This window comes from Hemicordylus capensis, chromosome 2, assembly GCF_027244095.1.
Source record: "Hemicordylus capensis ecotype Gifberg chromosome 2, rHemCap1.1.pri, whole genome shotgun sequence".
NCBI lineage: Eukaryota > Metazoa > Chordata > Lepidosauria > Squamata > Cordylidae > Hemicordylus > Hemicordylus capensis.
In genome coordinates, this window is record NC_069658.1 from 252,217,643 (window position 1) to 252,237,545 (window position 19,903).

The 19,903-nt window shown below is 46.1% G+C and overlaps 1 protein-coding gene across 4 annotated transcripts in view; it reads left to right on the top strand.

The window, feature by feature from the left end:
* LOC128343416 (solute carrier family 2, facilitated glucose transporter member 5-like) overlaps positions 1 to 16,180 on the top strand; it is a 62,434-nt gene extending 46,254 nt beyond the window's left edge. For 3 of the 4 annotated variants that reach the window (XM_053292421.1, XM_053292418.1, XM_053292419.1), the window contains 5 exons: positions 4,222 to 4,332; positions 5,169 to 5,270; positions 6,096 to 6,171; positions 6,279 to 6,406; positions 15,290 to 16,180. In XM_053292421.1, coding sequence (XP_053148396.1) covers positions 4,222 to 4,332; positions 5,169 to 5,270; positions 6,096 to 6,171; positions 6,279 to 6,406; positions 15,290 to 15,739 — 867 coding nt within the window. In that variant the 3' untranslated portion in view covers positions 15,740 to 16,180. The remainder of the gene's footprint in view (positions 1 to 4,221; positions 4,333 to 5,168; positions 5,271 to 6,095; positions 6,172 to 6,278; positions 6,407 to 15,289) is intronic. The other variant, XM_053292420.1, reaches the window with a different exon arrangement.
* The last annotated feature ends 3,723 nt before the right edge of the window (positions 16,181 to 19,903 follow it).

A 19,903-nucleotide genomic window follows, 5' to 3' on the forward strand; every position in this document is an offset into this window, starting at 1 on the left:
GCCGACCAAAGCAGTCTCCACTCCATAGCCCGCTCAAAAGCCAGTGTGAAATGGGTCTAGATAATCAATTTCGTCCAAGATTGCCTGGAGCTGGGAGGCCACCACCCTCTCAGTCGCCTTACCCAACCATGGAAAATTGGAGATAGGCCTATAGTTGCTTAACTTTGAGGGATCAAACATAGGCTACTTTAGAAGAGGTCTAATAATTTCATCCTTGAGACAAAGAGGCATCCTGCCCTCCCTCAGAGAAGCATTTATAATCTCCAACAGGCCCTCTATAAAAAAAAAACACCCTGCCAGATAATATAAGCCATGTTGGGCACGGGTCAAGATAATAGGTGGTAGGCAGCACCATTCCAAGCAGCTTGTCCACATCGTCAGGAGTCACAAACTGGAACTGATCCAGCCTAACCACACAAAAGGAGTCACTGGACACCTCTGCATCAGACACTGCAATAATTGTGGAGTCTGTCGGCCCAAATATGAGAGAGTTTGTTCATTAAAAAACTCATTTAAAATGTAACAGCGGGTAACTGATGGTTCCAAATACTGATTCAGGGCAGGAGGGGCACATAATAGCCCTCTCACAACCTTGGACAACTCAGCTGGACGTGAGCTTCAGAAGCAATAGGTGCAGAAAAGAATTGCTTCTTTGCCGCACATATTGCTTTAGCATAGATCTTCAAATGCACTCTATGTTGTAATCTGTCTGGTTCAAGCTGAGTATTTCTCCACTTGCGCTCCAGTCATCTACCTTCCTTCCTTCATTCATTCATTCATTCGATTTCTATACTGCCCTTCCAAAAATGGCTCAGTGCAGTTTACACAGAGAAATAATAAATAAATAAGATGGATCCCTGTCCCCAAAGGGTTCACAATCTAAAAAGAAACATCAGATAGACACCAGCAACAGTCACTGGAGGTACCGTGCTGGAGGTGGATAGGGCCTGATACTCTCCTCCTGCTAAATAAAGATAATCACCACGTTAAAAGGTGCCTCTTTGCCAAGTTAACAGGGTTAACCTTGTCGCTTGAGCCCCCGTAGTTCTTCTGTATACCAAGAGGCCAATTTTGAAATGAATTGGAGAGAATACTTAGGAGCGATCATGTCTACTGCCCTGGTCAGCTTGCTGTTCCAATTATCCACCAGGGCATCAATAGGATCACTGGCAGAGCCAACACTAAATCCCTCCAAGGCTTCTTGGAATCCTATTGGATCCAATAACCTTCTTGGCCAGACCATCCTAATAGGCCCCTCACCCCTGCGAAGGTGGGACATGGTCGTGAGTCCAACCTTAACCACATGGTGGTCCGTCCATGACAATGGGGAAATTGCAGGGGTCCTCACCCACAGAACATCACCCTGCTCAGAATGGAAGCCCAGATCAAGTGTGTGACCAGTAATGTGTCAGTCCCGAGACCACTTGGGATAGACCCATAGTTGTCATGGCCGCTATGAACTCCCGAGCCGCCCCAGACAAATTAGTCTTAAAGTGAACATTGAAATCCACCACCACTACAAGCCTAGGGGATTCCAAAGCCAAATGTGAGACCAAGTCCGTTAGCTCAGTTAGGGATTCTGTTGGGCAGCAGGGTGATTGGTACACCAACAGAAGTTCCAGTCTGTACCTGGTCTCCAAACTTAATACACACATTCAATATGGTCTGACATTGCCCATGTTTCGACATCATGGTTGCTGAGCTGTCAGCAGGGTGCCATCCATATTTCCAATGCCCTGTTTAGGATTTTATTGATGTCTTATAGTCCTACAATGTTGTATATACATTGCAGGAAAGTAGCTGTATTTTTCCATTGTAGGAGGCTTGCCCCATCATTTATGCTTTGCAGTGTGGTGTGGATGGCTCAAATTGCGGTGCAATAATTTGTTGATTTTTACACTCCCTTTCCATCTGGTTCATGAAATAATGTTTCTCTCCCATTCATGAAAGGATTTTTTTCCTTCAAATTTTCCACACGGGGTTTTGCGCAAAGGTACAACCTGATTCTAATCTGCTTTCGGCTTTTGATTTTGATTGCATTCGCTTTTGTTTTTCATCAGACTTATTTTTCGGACACGTTCATGTTTCCTCCTTTTTTTGCTTGCTGTGGCTTGGCTGGCTCATTTGGCAAACCCCTTTCGCCTGGGGTTTGTTTGTTTGTTTGTTTTGCTGGATCGCTTGTGCAAGGGTGCAACGGTGCAACTAAATCCTCATTTTGGAGCGGCGCATTCCCTGCCATTGCTTTTTTCCCCATCAGACTTATTTTTTTGGACATGTTCATGTTTTCTTGGGAAAACATGTTTCCTTTGGTGGGAAGCAGCCTTGTACAGAGTCAGACCATTGGTCCATCTGTCATCACACCCCATGTATTCCCTGTGCTCTTGCTAGCGCAAAGCAAAGCAGATGGAACTGTGCCCCTACTGGCGGCTTTGTGCAAAGGCACCAAGAATTTTTTTTTAAAAAAAGAATTTGTCGCGCCAGTAGTTCCCCGCTGCCTCCATGACCCTATTGACCTGAAATGGAGGAGGAGGAGACAGTGAATGCAATTCAGGTGGAATATGGATACCCCCTGCCCGGAAAACCTGCTGCAGTGGTGGGCAACATGAACAGTCAAAACCCTGTCACAATGCACTGAAAAACACATTGAGAAATGCTGTACTTGCAGTTTCAAGCCGCTGCCTCATACCATCGCGCTTTGCAACACTTTAACTGGTGCAAATCTCGTAGTCTGGAAAATGCCCTGGAGTATGGCTGAAATGCCAGAAGATTGGAGTTAGGCAAATATCCCAGTCTTCCAAAATGGGGGGAAAGGAGGAGCTGGGAAACTACAGACCAGTCAGGTTGACATCAATGCCTGGCAAGATCCTAGAACAGATTATATTACCTACTTGGTCTGTGAGGAAATCAACAACATGAAGTTCAGTAAAGACCAATGTAGAGTCCTGCATTTGGGTAAGAAAAACCAAATGCACAAGTACAGGATGGGAGAAACTTGGCAGCAGTATATTTGAAAGAGACCCAGGTGTCTTAGTGGAAGTTGAGCATGAATCAGCTGTGTCATGCAGCTGCTTAAAAAACTAATGCAATCTTAGGCTGTGTCCCGGTCATGGGAAACAGCCTGCATAGTGTCCTGATCATGGGAAGTAATCATTCCACTCTATTCTGCACTGGTCAGATTCCTTTGGAATACTGTCTCCAGTTCGGGGCACTGGAGTTGAAGGAGGACATTGATAAACAGCAAAGAGTTCAGAGGAGGACAATAAAGTTGGTTTGGTCTGGAAACTGTCGTGTGAGAAATGGTTGAAAGAGCTATGCTATGTTTAGCCTAGAGAAGAGAAGACTAAGGGAGATATTGCAGCCATCTTCCAAAATCCAAAGGCTGTCACACAGAGGGAGGAGAAGACTTGTTCTCTATTGCTTCTGAGGGTAGGACTTGAACCAATGTGTCGAAATTACAAAGAAAAGCAGATTTAGGATAGAAATGAGGAGGAATTTCATAATGGTGCATGCTGTTCAACAGTTTGCCCCACACAGGGGTGGGTTCTCCTTCTCTGGAGGTTTTGAAACAGAGGCTGGGTTGCCGTCTGTCATGGATGGTGTAGCAACATCTTACAGTGAGGAGGGGGTTGGACCAGAAGACTCCCAAGTCCCTTCCAGAGTTCTATGTTTCTATGAATGTGGAACCGCCGAATTAGGGAGAAAGAAGCTGGAATAAATGGCTTCCTCATCTTGGTAAAAGGCATCTGTGGCCTCGATGATGCGCAGCATCTCAGCAATGTCAGGGCTGCTGTGGTTGCGGAAGGGAACCCTGGCGCCGTAGAGAATGAGCAGTGGCATGATCAGGGCTGCTGCAGTTACTCCCTTTTGCTGCAATGGGAACAGCAGTGGCAGCGCTGATTGTGTCTCCGTTTATTCTCTACATTAGGGCTGCACAATTTTGGCCCTCCAGTTGTTGTTGGACTACAACTCCCATCATCCCCAACCACAATGGCAATGAGACAGAGATGATGGAAGTTGCAGTCCAACAACAGCTGAAAGTTTGAAGTTGTGCAGCCCTGAGCTAGAGCATCAGGGCAGCCTCATGTATCCACAGTGTCACTGAGGTGCTGTGCATCATGTAAGCCCGTCTCCCACCCCCACTTCGCACTCTCCCCAAACCCTGGGTCACCAGTAACTTCTTCCATGCAACTATGATTTCTGGTGGCTCTGATCTGATTTCAGGCGTACTATTATAGAGGTGATATCTTAAAATCTACGGAAATAGGAGAACAGAATGTGTCACGTCTCATTTTAGGAGCAACCTGTCTCCTCATGATGACACACATAGCAGTGGTAAGTCTCCCCCACTTCTGTCTCTTTCCCTATCTCTTTGCTAGAAACCTCCTTTGCTGAAATCTCCTAAGAACATATCATTGCTATAAAACTGTGTTTTAGCTGCTATGTCTCTTTTCGAAGAATACTGTCCATTTGGAGAAAATGGTCCTGAGAACAGTAATTTGGTGAGGGGTCTTCTGGGCTTCCTTTGTTATCTCCCACCTCCCCCCGTGAAGAAAGGCGGGCTGTCTGTGCCGAAGAGTTATTGCGCAGCGGACAAATAGTGGGGTAGGGAGGGGAAGAGTGATTTTTGTGAACAGCTCAGGAACAGGTGTATAGAAGGGGAAGGTGCTTTTGGAGGGGAGGGGAGAGATGTGAAAGTCACTCCTCCCTCCATACTCAGTCTGCTGTGCAACAAGCCTTCTGGCAGGAATGCTGAAGGCTCCTTATGGATTCCACAGCCCTCCTTTTGCTGTCGGAGGGCTATGGAGGATGTCAGCTAATATCTGATTATCCATATCCATGCTTCCCCCTTTAAAAAGACTTCCCCCTTTAAAAAGGCCCTGTTACTGTCTTATCACAGCTACACTCAAGTTCTGGGTTTACAATTGGTAGCTGTCTCTTTAGCCCCACAAGGATGGGGAGGGGGCAGAAACAGTGTGAAAAGGAATCAGGAAGTCTTATCTCCAGACCACTGAATTTCTTTTACATAGTGATTGATCTAATGTCGGCCAATTAGCTTCATGGACAACTAGACATTTGAACCCACCCAAGTTTAAATTCAGCACTCAGTCCACTATGTCTTTCTGGCTCATGATGACTATCACTCTCTTCCCTGACTTTGTATTTTCTAGATTTATGGCATTGATGCTTGGGGACGGAGGATTCTGCTTCTCTGTGGCTTTGGAATCTGCAGCATCTGTTGCATTCTGTTAACCATGACCCTCGAAATTGAGGTTTGTAACTCAAAACTTGAAGCACTGATGAATTTAGAGCGGAACATTATGAGCTGGCATTGACATCCTTCCCTTTCCACCATAACCTATGATGAATGCCAGTCCCAAAGCCATCTGGGAAGTTCATGACAGACATGGCAGACTAATTTTAAAAGGGTGTATTCTTTGGTTCAGTGGCTGAGATCTTCTCTAAGGAGTCAGATGTGCTTCAGTTCTGTAGTGAAGATGACATGTCTACACTATGGGGAGCTTCCAGAGTACGAGAGTGCAGAGGGTGTGGGGACAATTTTCTCTGATCTGTCCTTGACCTGGAAGTGCCCCATGTAACACAAAAATATGTCCCTGAGGGCTGCATCCCCCACCCTCCATCCTGCACAGCTAAGCAAGCTCTCTACACTATGCGCATATTCTCCTGGCATGCATCAAGTCCCTTAGTGAGGATATCAATCAGAGATGTTTTGAAATGCAGGATCTCTGCCTGATCCACAAAGGAATAAATGAAAGAAACATTACTTTGGAATATAAAAACCACTTGGGTTTTATGTGATAGAGTCAAAGGGAAGAGTGAGCAAGGATGTAGATTTCCCTTGACAGAACCTCCCTGCGAAATATACTTGGATGCTGTTTTCCAATGCCACAGAGTTCACGTGGACACAGATCTCAGTATTCGATTGCATTCCATAGGCTAGCAAAGCTCTAGCATGTCAGTAGCAAAGATGGGACATGCCCTAAGATATAGTTCCACAACTTCTGGGGATCTAAGATTAGGAGCACCTACAACCTCAGCCTTGCATGACCTGATGCACAACCATCTTTCTCCAACAGACCCCCATCTCGTGGTTGCCTTACATGAGCACAGTTCTAGTTATAATCCTCACTGGCGCACACATCATTGGGCCAGGTAAGTGCTCATATGATGGATATACTGAGATCCTTAAAAGAACCACAAGATGTGGATGGGATAGGTAAATTAGTGCCTTAAACACTATGACCTCTTTTTTGACCCAGGTTCAGTTCCCATCGTATTGACAACAGAACTGTTCCTTCAGTCATCCCGGTCCTCAGCCTATGCGATCGTAGGATCTGTGCATTGGTTCTGCAGTTGTTTTGTTACGCTTGGGTTCCATCATATACAGGTGAACAATTTTGCAGATCAGTCTGGTGCAGTGAGGGTGGATGGTCCCAATCTGTGAACTAAGCCCAGCTCACATGTGTGAAGCTGTGTCTTAAGGATAATCAGTGTGTCATCAATGGCTACCTCTAAAAATTAAAGTCAGTGGCTGGCATGGTGTGCATGCTTCTAAACAAGAGTGTGTGCATGCAGAGCTAGCCCACATGCCAGGCCTGGTTGCATGTGCACAAAGGCACAACTATTGTCATTATAGTCTCCACATCCTGCAAGCACTCTGCTGAAGTGGAAACATGTTCCTAGCCCTCAGGGATGTTTCTCTAATGTAAAAGAGTGTTTCAGAGTGTGGGAAGAGTGCAAAAGTGTTGGAGTTTGTAATTGTTTAGCAAAGCACCAAGAGGAAGCTGCCCAGTCCAGTTACAAAGTAGTGCAGAGCTTGCTTGCTTGCTTATTTATTTATTTATTTATTTATTTATTTATTTATTTATTTATTTATTTATTTATTTATTTATTTATTTATATACCGCCTTTCGTTAAAAGACAACCCCAAGGCAGTTTACAAAAGTTAAAACATACAATAAAAAGGCAATAAAAACATCAAGCTAAAAAAATATAAAAACATATAAAAACAGGCATAAAAACAATACAACAGGTAAAAACACCCAGAAGCAGCAGTAAAAACGATTATGTAAAAGCCTGGGTAAAAAGCCAAGTCTTTACAAGCTTTCTAAAAGCCATGATGGAGTCCGAGGAACGAATGGCTACTGGGAGAGCATTCCAGAGTCTAGGAGCAGCAACAGAGAAGGCCCTGTCCCAAGTGCACGACAGCAGGGCCTCTCTCATTGTCAGCACCCGGAGCAGGGCCCCCTCAGATGTCCTCGTCAAGTGGGCAGCAACCCTTGGGAGCAGGCGGTCCCTCAAATACCCTGGGCCCAAACCGTTTAGGGCTTTAAAGGTCAAAACCAGCACCTTGAATTGGACCTGGAAACGAACCGGCAGCCAGTGCAGCTCTTTCAAAATGGGGGTGATATGTTCCCAGTGGGCAGCTCCGGATAAAACCCTCGTTGCCGCGTTTTGCACTAGCTGCAGTTTCCGGATATTCTTCAAGGGCAGCCCCACATAGAGTGCATTACAGTAATCCAGCCGTGACGTGACTAAGGCATGGGTAACCGTGGCCAGATCTGCCTTCTCGAGAAAGGGACGCAGCTGGCGCACTAGCCAAAGCCGTGCAAAGGCACCCCTGTCCACCACCTCCACCTGAGCCTCCAAAAGCAGAGCCGGGTCCAGTAGCACCCCCAAGCTGCGTACTTGCTCCTTCAAGGGGAGTGCAACCCCATCCAGAACCGGTAAAATCTCCTCATCCCGATTGGCTCTCCTACTGACGAACAGTACCTCCGTCTTATCCGGATTCAATTTCAGTTTATTAGCCCACATCCAACCCATCACGGCCTCCAGCCCCCGATTCAGGACATCCACCGCCTCCCTAGGATCAGGTGACAAGGAGAGATAGAGCTGAGTGTCATCCACATATTGCTGACAACTCAGTCCAAATCCCCGGATGACCTCTCCTAGCAGCTTCATGTAGATGTTCAACAGCATGGGGGACAAGACCGATCCCTGCGGGACCCCACAGGCCAACGGCCATGGGGCCGAGCAGTAGTCCCCCAGCACCACCTTCTGGACCCTCCCCCCAAGAAAGGACCGGAACCACTGCAACGCAGTGCCTCCGATTCCCATATTCGAGAGGCAGCCCAGAAGGATACCATGGTCGATGGTATCAAATGCCACCAAGAGGTCCAGCAGAACCAACAGGGACGCACTCCCCCTGTCTAGTTCCCGGCGTAGGTCATCCACTAGAGCGACCAAGGCAGTCTCAGTCCCATACCTGGGGCGGAAGCCAGATTGAAAAGGGTCCAGATAATACGTATCATCCAAGACCCTCTGCAGCTGGGACGCCACCACACGCTCCATCACCTTGCCCAAAAAGGGAAGGTTATAGACAGGTCTATAGTTATCAAGGTTGGAGGGATTAAGGGAGGGCTTTTTAAATAGTGGTCTTACCACCGCCTCCTTGAGGCACGATGGCATCCTGCCCTCCCTTTTTGAAGCATTAACGATCACCTCCAGCCATCTGCCTGTCCCCTCCCTGGCAGCTTTTATTAGCCATGAAGGGCAAGGGTCAAGAGTGCACGAAGTCGCCCGCACGCTGCCCAGGATCTTCTCCACATCCTAAGGCCGCACCAACCGAAAAGAATCCAACACAACGGGACCAGATGGTACCAGGGGCACGTCTGCCGGAACTGCCAAAACTCTGGAGTCCGGGTCAGCACGGATGCAAGCGACTTTATCTGCAAAGCAACAGGCAAACCGATCACAAAGAGCTGTAGATGACTCCTCCCCCATTGTCTGGGGGGATGTGTGGAGCAAGGTTTTTACCACACGAAACAGCTCTGTTCGTCTGCACTGATCAGACGCAATGGAGGCGGAGAAAAAGCTATTCTTCGCCACCCCCACCGCCACGGAGAAGTCCCTAAAATGAGCTCTAGCCCATTTTAGCCCAAAAGCTCTAGCCCAAAAGCTTAGCTGTTGCAGTTACTTAAGAATACGCATGGAGATTGTAGTGCAGTCTAAACTAAATGAGCTTATTGGTTATGTACATTAGAGGTAGGAAAGACCTATCCTAACTATCAGCTACAGCATACTGAATAGGTGGGGAGAAAGAGATGCTTCCATTTGCTCTCTAAGAGGAAAAGGAAGAGGACTGACTCTCTACAGGAAGTACCTGAGGAGTCAAGGTAGGGGTCATAGAGTAGAGGCAAAGCAGGGACAGGTAAGGAGACGCTCCTAACTACCTCTACCCAGTGCCCCTAATGGTCCTTAGAATAGTTGGTGCAAAAGGTTGATTCACTGCAACTCCATCTCTAACACCCCTTTTGGCTGCCTGTTGCAGCACCTCAGGACTCCCATTTTCTCCACAAAGCATCTTGGAATCTGTCTCTGGGCAGTGGTTTAGTCAACCCATCTGTCACCACTTCTTCTGTTGGGCAGTACTTCGACTTGACTACCCCCTTTGGTTACATGTCTCGAATACAGTGACATTTTATTGGAATGTGCTTAGTTCAAGACTTCATCTTCTCCATCTGAGGGATCTGGCTGGGGTTTTGGTTATCCTCAAACAATGCTGTGGGTTCCGCATCTTTCCTGCTTTGGTCAGGAGTGAGAGTCTTTTGGGTGGAACCCCTTTGATGGGCCTCTGTGAGCGCCTTAGTTCCAGCTCAGGCTGTACAACCCCTTCTGAATCTCTAGCCCCTTCTGAACCTGCTCCTGGTTCTGGCACGGATTCTTTAGGTTCACTATGTGACTCTAGCTTCATGAGAGTCCACTCACATGGCTCCTCTTTCACCTGGATCTCTGGCACAAGTTCTGGTACATCACCTCCATTTGGCCCTTGTCTCTCATTGAAATACACCACCGTGAATTCTGAACTTTCCACTTGCAGGGTCAAGGATTCTACATCCCGTTTTGCCAGACGCATATCCAAACAACACTCCCAGTTTGCATCTGCAATTGGGTTTGGTTCTCTTGGCCTTTGGGGCATATGCATAAGCTTTTGATCCAAATACTCTGATATGGTTTAGAGAGGATTTGCATCCATGCCATAGTTCAAATGGTGACTTGTCTATTGCCTTAGTTGGCAATCTGTTCTGCAAGTAGTTTGCAGTCATCACCGCTTCTCCCCAGAATTTATTTGTTAAGCCAGCATCATGTAAAATGCATTTGGTCATTTCTAGTAAAGAGCGAGTTTTCCTCTCTGCCACACAGTTCAGTTCTGCTGGGCGCTTTCCAGACTAGCTGCTCAACAAAAGCAAAATGCCTCCATTGAGGCAAGTTGCATTCGAAATGTAAACAGCAGTCTCGCGGAAACTAACAACCTGAAAAACCAGAAACTTTCTTATGCCAGATATATGACGGCCTAGCTCTATATCGCAGCGATTAAATTTGAAACAAGGCATTGGAAATGTGAATGGCACCCTGCTGTCTGTGTAAGGACTGCAGTGTCAGAACCCAGGAAATGTGGAAGCACACTTCCGAGGCACGCCGTGACCCCGTTGCAAGGTCTAATCTGGAAAGCACCCAGGAGTAGATTCATGTGTAATCCCATGTTCCCTTAGGAATCTTTTCATGTCAATTGACACGCATTTGCCTCCATTGTCTGACCATAGTCTCTGAGGCTTCCTTCCAAATTTATTATTGAGCAGTGCAACATTTTCTTTAAATTTCTCAGACACTTGACTTTTCTCTCTCAGTAGAAGAGTTACTCTTGAAAAGTCATCAATAAATCTGAATATGTAGTGGTTTCCTCTCACACTGTGCTGAATTGGACCAGAAATGTCAGAATGAATCAATTCCAAAATTCCTTGTGATTTTTTCTGTGCCCTTTCAGAGAAGCTGGCTCTCACTCCTTCATTAAGTAAGCAACACTGACATCTTGTGGCAGTTTCACTGCATGGCACCACATTGACATCTTCAATCAGGCCATTCCTTCTAAGATCATTAATCATACTCCTTTGTCTGTGCCCGAGTCATTCATGCCACAGGGTGATGTACCTTGTCGTTGGAGGAATTGGCAGCGGCAGCAGCAGCAGCGTGGCTCCTCTGAACTCCTGACTAGGTCCGGCGCTCCAGTGAATCAATTTCCAGCCTCTGTGAATGCATGGAGGAAATTTGTGTGATCTCCGCACATGTGTCGAAGCTGGAACCAGGCCATCCTGAAGCACTGGACCTGGTCTGGAGTTTGGAGGTGCTACGCTGCCACTGCCTCCGATGAAGTGTGCTCCCACCACTGCTATAAGGAGTTTTTTAATGGCAGGCTTTAATTAATGGTTTTAATCCTCACCAGATTCCTCTTTATAAGCATGCCCCCTTGAACTGAATCAAACAAGTTCTGAACTGCTTAGGTCTGGTTTGACCCTCGGACCGAACAGGCAGTCAGTTCAACTTGCCCCGGCTTACGATCTGGCAGCCCCGTTTGAATTCATCTCAAATATTAACCAACCCGATGGAATTGGTTCGGCGCACAGCCCAACTTTAAATCAGCCCAGCAGCAAAATAAGAGATAATTGCACTCTAACCAAGTTACTGGGCTGCTTTTGAGGACTGCACCTATGAAACTGGGGAGGGGGGGACTCAGGCAATCCCCAGGGGATGCTCTGGCTCTGTAGGTCCCCTGTAGGGTGTTGCCATTGCCCACACCCCCAGTTTCAGGGTTGCAGGCTTTGCCCCAACCCCCTGATTTTGAGGATTCAGTCCTCAAAAAGAATCCCAGGATCTAGGTTAGAGAGAGTCTCTCTAACCCAGGCCTGCTCAACTCAAATGACCTGGTGGGCCGAAACCAACCGTGACTTGGTTCATGGGGGCCGAGGTCAATTCCTAGGGTGTTGATTATTTGAGTAAGACTTAATATCAATCAATCAACCAATCAACCAAATTAAAGAGAAATGAATTAAAAATGAATTAAAAATGAATTTAATCAGTATTTAACTTTTGATGTTCTGGCAGACCAAGATTGATTTAAATTAATATGAAAAAAGTTGAATTAAAATTCATTCTAATAATATAAATATTATACAATCTGTACAAAATACATAATAAAATGCATTGTTCTTCCTTTCCACCTCTGCCAAATCATCACACAAAACATGGAAGAGAACTTCTTCTCATAATTTTGGAAAAGAAGGGAGAAGGGGAAAGAAAGATGGAAAGGAAGCAGCAGGAGGCTTGGCTAGAGAGAGAGAGAGAGAGAGAGAGAGAGAATGAGAATGGAGCAGTCTTTGCGTGTGTGTGTGTGTGTGTGTGTGTGAGAGAGAGAGAGAGAGAGAGAGAGTGACTTACCTGTGCAGGCGCACCTTGCAGTTGGGAAGCAACACCTGGCCAAATGGCAGGCCCAAGTGTTGCTCTGGTTTCTGCCGCTGTGCACCACTGCTGCCATGAGGGAGGGTAAGGAAGAACACCCGCACGCCCCTGCAGCCATCTCCTCGGCCGTGCAGCGGCTGGAATTTGGGGGGGAGGGTGTTAAGCAGCAGGGGGAGGAAGGGGAAATAGTCCCGGGGGCCAGGAAAAAAGGCCTTGCTGGCCGCATCTGGCCCCTGGGCCGCATGTTGTGCAGGCCTGCTCTAACCTGACTCCTGGGCGTTTTCCAGATTACATGCTGCAACATACCGCAACCTATCTGCTAAGTGCCCCTCCATATTGCTTGTGTTTCCACATCGGTGTCTTTGTGTTGTCATCAGGGTACCGTTTACATTTCCCATGCCTTAATTGACATTTTAATGAATCATTTTTGCTCTACAACAGTTGTAAGTGAGCTGCAGGAAAGTAGCTTTATTTTTCCATTGTAGGGAGCCTTTTCTGGCATTCTATGCGTTGTAGCGTTTTGCAGTATGGTCCCCTCCCCGCTGCACCCCATGCTTGCTTCCTCCACTGCGGGGAGAGACACAGGCAGGGAAAAATCTTGGCTTTCCCCTCCTTTCCTCCTCACAGATTCCAAACCACACGCCTCCTCCACTTTTGCTTGCTTCTAACATAGCTTGATCTTGTCAACACAGAAGGGGAAGGGGAGAGTAGCTGAGCAGATTTCTGAATTCAAATCTTTCTTGTGCACTTTTTACTGAAGTGGAAGCCCATTTAACTAAATCATTTACTCCTGTGGAATCCCACTTGCTTAAGAGCCTCCCCATCTCTTACAACTTTTAAAAAGGCAGTCAAGACACATTTGTTCACCCAGGTTTTTAATTAGATACTGTGTTAATTGTTTGGTGATTTTTAATGGTATTAACGTTTTAAATTTTAAATTGTTGTAATGTTGTAACCTTTTTATTTGTTGTTTTTATTTTGTTGTAAACCACCCAGATAATTGTGTTTTGGGCAGTATACAAATAATTCAAATAAATCAATAATAAATCCTACAAAGCAAAGGCCAGGGAGAGAGAACAGTCACTTACTTAAAGCCCATTGAACTGAATCATAATTCATTTACTTCTGTACAATCCCACAGGCCATTTCGGCTGTTTTGTAGCCAAAACAAAACACCCAATGCTCAAAACAGAAAATTTTGTAGCCAAAATAAAACGTCCCTATTTCGGATACAAAACGTTTTGTTGTTTCAGCTGTTTTGGAACTCCATTTTGCATTTGCAAAAAGTCTTTCTCCTTCAGTCTCCATTTTGAGTTTTACATCTGTTTGAATTTCTGGCCTTCCCAGCCCGCAGATTGGCCAGCGAAAGCATTAGCTGATCTGCTGGCAATTGCCTCCTTATTCCTTTTAAGCAAATTTAAGGTTAAATTTTACCCTCATTGGCCAGTGGGGCAGTGTGCATTTCATTGTTGTTGTTTCACACTCTTGTGTGTAGATCAATTGCATTTCAGGCAGGGGGGATGTGGATGTGAATGACCTTTTGAAATCTGCCTGATTTTTAAAGCTCTGCTGTTGTTGATGTGTGATATTGATGTTATTTGGGGTGGATTGGGGGCAGAAAGGGGGCTTTGGGGGGCAGAAGAGTGGTTCAGGTGGTAGTGCCCCAATGGGTGCCTGCTGCCACTCAGATTCCAAAGGAATTGGGGAAAGGGCTGTTTTTAAAGAATTTCTGAAGTTGACATGTCTTTGGGGCAGATTCAGGGCAGAAAGGGGGCCTGAGTGGCAAAACAGTGGGATGGGTGGCAGTGCCCCAAGGGCTGCCTGCCACAACCCAGATTCCAAAGGAATAGGGCAAAGGGCTGATTTCTTAGGAATGGCTGAAGTTTACGCTTCTTTAAGGTTTCCCACCCCCGGGAATAATGGAGGTTTCAGCAGACCCATAACTCCACCTAGGGGGCACTGGGGTGGCTGGGAACAAGTGGTGGTGTAGTGCACATAGGGTGCTAACCACCCCTATGGGTTGCTAACCCATGGGGTCCTGGGTTCTGTTGTTTCTGAGGTGTTCTTGAGTGTAGATTCTCTGGTAGCATATGAGATTTTCAATGACAAACCATGAATCCACTCTCATATGCTACCAGAGAATCTGAATCTACACTCAAAACATCTCAGAAACAACTGAATCCAGTACCCTATGGGTTAGCAACCCATGGGGGTGGTTGGCATCCTATGTGCTCTACACCACCACTCGCTCTGGGCCACCCTGGTGACCCCCAAGTGCAGTTATGGGGCAGGAATTATGGAGGTCCATCATACCCTATGGGGAAGCACTTTACAGAAGTATAAACTCCATTACATCTTTAAAAATCAGCCCTCTGCCCAATTCCTTTGAAATAATTCTGACAGCTTCCATGCCCCCACTGGGCACTACCACCCACCCTACTCTGCTCTGGGCTACCCCTTTCCCACCAACATGAAGATATACTTTTGCTGAAACCTCCATTCTTCCCTATGGGAAAAATCCTATACTTCAAAAATTCACCAAAAATCAGCCCTTTGCTCAATTCCTCTGAAATTTGGGTGGTAGTTTCCACCCATTGGGCACTACCACCCCCACCCACTAGTTTTTCCCTGTGGCCATTTTTTAAAATCCAAAAAGTTTCAGATTCGGATTTTGTAATTTTGAACAAAGAACAAAACTGGGGTGTTTCGGATTGGCTGGTTTCGAACAAAGAACAAAATGGGGGTGTTTCGGATTCGGGCCAAAAACAAAACAGAAACAAACAAACAAACTGCACAACCCTACCCAATAGTGGGCACATCAGCTTGACATTCCTATCAGACCGACACAACAGCACAGCCCTAATATAACATGATAAATAAATATGCTTCTGTATTGTGCTCACCTCTCTCTCTCTCTCTCTCTCTCTCTCTCTCTGTCTCTCTCTCTCTCCCACCCCACCCCACCCCACATCTCTAGAGCTATATTGGACCCTATACCTTCCTCATATTCTTTCCTTTCAACTCTGTTGCCTTTTTTTATAGCTTCAGGGTTGTTCCAGAAACGAAAAGGAAGACCTTTCTGTCTATCAGGAAGCTTCTTGAAATGCTTCCCAGGAGGAGTCTGGGAAATAAGCAAGAAGCCAGCGAAGAAGCTGTGCAGGAGCCTATAACACCGAGTGGTGGGAGGAGGGAGTCACGTGACAGGAAGGGGTCCTTGCAGCGTGACGGGAGGAGCGAGTCCTTGCAGCGTGACGGGAGGAGGCAGTCCTTGCGGGGTGATGGGAGGAGGCAGGCCGTGCCACGTGATGGGAGGAGAGAGTCCGTACCACGTGATGGGAGGAGGCAGTCCTTGCGGGGTGATGGGAGGAGGGAGTCCGTGCCACGTGATGGGAGGAGGATGTCGGTGCAGCGTGGAAGGATGCAATAGATGGTTTCAAAGATGCAAGGATGCCAGCAACTTGAATCTTCCAGGTGCATCTTCTAATGAAGTCTAGTAAAAGAAAAATGTGATGTCATATCCTGGTGAGCAGGATTTTCTCACTTCAGTTCCTTTGCTGCCATTCGAAGGAGAGGAGAAATGTTTGATATGATGATGTCATATTATGTGGTTCTTTTATTTGACATTAGTGGGGAGATGTGTGGGGACAATAAGGGGAATGGGGTCTTCTTCTGGTAACATCTCATTAAGCCCTATTTTGTAAAGAGGGAGATGTGAATCACTACCAAAGGGTATTGATTTTTTCAACTTTTACAGTTTTTGTTTAGAGGGAATTGTAGCTCATTTATTTTCTGATTCAATCCCTCAGCCGGTAAACAAGATTGTAGGTAGACATAAAAATTTAAAATAAAAATCAAAACTTACAAGTAATCTTTTAATATTGTCCTTCCCATGTCTTGTGTCTGAAATTGCAGGGGAGCAAAGGCAGGAGAGGGGGCATGCTGTCATCTTGAGGTTGTTGGCCTCCCAGTGGCATCAGATGGGCCACTGTGGGAAATAGGATGCTGGACTAGATGGGCCTTGGGCCTGATCCAGCAAGGCTTTTCTTATATTCTTACGTTCATTGATGATAGCTGTTGCCCTTCTGGTCCAAAGAAACCCCCTTCCCTTTGCAATTTAATAAAATAATGCTCATGGTAAAAAGTAGAAAACTGTATAGAGAAAGAGAAGGAAACACATATAAGAGAGGTGAATACCGTCTATTTCCAATTCTAAAATGCCCACATGCATAATACACACCCATGGATGCAAGGCAGCTACTTACGTTTCTATAACTTCTGTGACACGGAGTAAGCACATGTAGTGGTAGAAAACAGAGTAGGTAACATCAACAACTTTATCTACAAACTTGCTTGTCCCCAGAGGAATGATGGGCAGCCTCTGGGCTCAGAGCTGACAGTGAAGTGGGACCGTTTCATGGTTGGATGACTCTCCAGGGTTCCTATCTCCATAGTCTTTAACAAAACCTTTAAATTCCATCTATGAATCATTGGATTCAAATATTGCCCACAAGCTATCATCTTCAGAGGCTCCCATCCCATTTGTTAGGCAACATTGCTTGAACCCCTGCCATATGATGGCAGGATCGATTGCCTCCCATGCCAATTTGATCCACCAGATGATAACAGGAAGGTCTTGCTTCTTCTGATGGCTTGATGGGGTGAGTTCCCTCCCCTCAGAGTACAACCACTCCACCCATTTCCCCACAATAGCTGCTTGAAGAGCTGATTGCAGCTCACATCCATGACCTGTAACTGGGTCGTCATCCCATTGGGATGATTACAAGGTCAGTCTGGTTTTCGAAGAGCATTGATTTTATGGATGGAGTTCTGTGGTACCTGAATGCATCCAGTACCAGCATTTGGCATCTCCTGGGGTTGGGGTGCCAACCAGACAGATCTATGCAAGTCCTTCTTTAAATGTCGATCCATCCATTCCTGTTGGTGTGCACGTACTATCACCCCTCAAGGCCACCTCACATTCTTTGGCAGTGTCTTCCTTTTAAACACGATGTACAGAGGCAACTTCTCACTGTTGCATGTGCCTCCAGCATCACTGTGAATAACTGTGAAATGCCCCTCCCCCCGCCCATTCACTGTGAACCAGTTTAGCAATCCAATTTTATCCAATTCTGTTTACAAGACCATTTGGGGATGGGTTGGAGGGTTGGAGAGCTCTTACCTCATTGTCAGCAGAGACGTAGAGCCTGTATATGGGCCAGCAAACTTAGGAAACACATGATTAAGCCAGACCCAGCACCCATGGTTGAAAGTGAGAGATGAAAGTCCTCCAAGGCCTCCATGCATTTCCAGCATGTTTTATGCAGCCATCAAACTGGAAAGCCTCATGACAGCAGCAGTTGCCCTCTGACTGGCCACAAAGGAGCAGGAGGAGGACCCAGCCCTGCTGAAGCAGCTTCAGCTACAGGATCTTAGAGTGTGCTCTGCAGAGTGCCATATCCACAGAGGACAGCCCCTGCAGCCACAGCTATTATTTCCATGCCTGCTGAGTCCCGATAGCTGGGTGAGGTAAGTAAATCCACACAAACAGAAAAGCAAAGTAGAAGAGCAACCCTCTCCTCTTACCTTGGTTAAGAGCAGGGTACAAAACCTGGGTTACCCTCCTTCGAGCAACCTGGGCAGGAGGGATTTGAAGGGGTGCTTGCAATCATGCAAAGCTGGATAACCCATCTCCCACTCTGATTTTAATGATTGTGTGACTAAGCCTACTTACTTGGGAGTAAGCCCCATTAAATTAATTGAAACTACTGAGTGAGCTTAGGACCTTGTTGCATTTGCAGATGGGATCTGAGGTCTAATGGCCAAAGTGACTGGAAAAATTTTTTGACTTTGGGAATTATTGACTTTGGGTAGCATCAACAGTGGCACTTGCAAAAGCACATTTTGTCACTGCGGTTGTACTAGTTTACTCTTAATGGAGGAGAAACATTATGAATGTGTATATGGGCTTGTCCAAGAGGTTATGCTAGCATAGGGATAGCCAGGCTGAGGTGCTTCCATCATCCCAGGCATTGTGGCTGGGGATGATGCAAGCTGTAGACCAACAACAGCTTGGAGAGCCTCAGGCTGACTACCGCGGCACCAGCAGAAGAGCTAGTCTGGAGCAAAGGTTAATTTCTTTACGCAATGACCATGCAGTATGACTATATAAAGCTAGCACTGCAGCATTTATGTTAGCACGAGATTAATCTGGATGCTGCCCTTTCTGTTTCTCGTCTACCAAGCAGAATGCAGCAACTACAGAATGGACTTTTAAGGCCCACCCTATGAAGGAAAACCACTGATTAATTCACACACCTACATGCTTTCAGCTTTCACCCAGAGCACACCACAAAGTGCATTGTCTATTACCAGGCCCTATGCTACAATGGCATTTGTTCCAGCCTTGACAGGAATTCATACCAGAACACTTTATACCACGCATTCCTATAATTACAGCACTAACCCAATGAAGCTGAAAGACAAGACCGACAGAGCTAGATGGGTATTCAGGAATAATCTGCCACAGGTCAGCCCCTGAAATGTCAGAATACCACTGGTTGTCACCTACAGCTCCCATATAAAACCACTCCACCGTATCATCTACTGCCTATCCTGGACAATGAAATGTCTCTTTTTCACAGGACTAGGATGGTAGACCTGTCCTCCTACAGGAGAGAGACAGCACACTTAAATGAATACTTACCATGAGCAAATTAATATAACAGGCAAAAAAAAACCCCACAGGGTCCATACCCTGTCTTAATTCTTGATGCCAACTCTATCCCCATATCTGCTGAAACAACATTACAGGACTCAGTGTCATCATCTATACCATCAGGGGCTCACTCACTTGCTCATCCTCCAAAGTGTGAGATGTGCTCTCACCTGTCAATGGTGCTTTTCTGCTAACTACACAGAACAACTGATCAGTCTTTACGCAAAAGACACAAATGTGATATCAGAAATGGCAAGATTCAGAAACCAGCAGGAAAATGTTTCAATCCTGCAGCACACTCTTCTGCAGACTTGCTCTTTTGCCAACCTTCAACAGAAGAACTTCAAGGAAGACTCCAGTATGAGACAGCCAAATTAAAATGTTTAAAAATATCTGACATTACTCACTGTCAGGTGTGAAGCCTCATGGCCCTCAGCCAAAGTTCTTTCCTGAATGTGCAAAGCTCTGCAAGTCCTCAGAGACAATCTGAGGCAGAGGTGAGGTTAGTTGGTACCTTGTTCCCTTTCTCCCAGCTGGTACACCTCCTCAGGGTCCCAGGGTAGCTTCAAGCCCAACGCTGGTGGCTCGGTTTCCCTCTGCTGCTGCTGGCCCTCATCATCGGCCGAGCAGCACTTTAATATACGGGGGCATGCTGAGCACATCTCTAACCATCTCTCATCTATTGAGGACATCAGGAGACACGTGCACAGCTGTGGACCAGGTCCTTGGTTGACTGCTATTTTGTATTTACTTATTTATGTATTGGATTATTATACTGTCAAATTATAAATGATCACGACAGTTTACAAAGAATTGACAGTTAAAAAAATTTAAAACAAAACCAGTTAAAAGCAAATGGAAACAATTAAAAAAAAA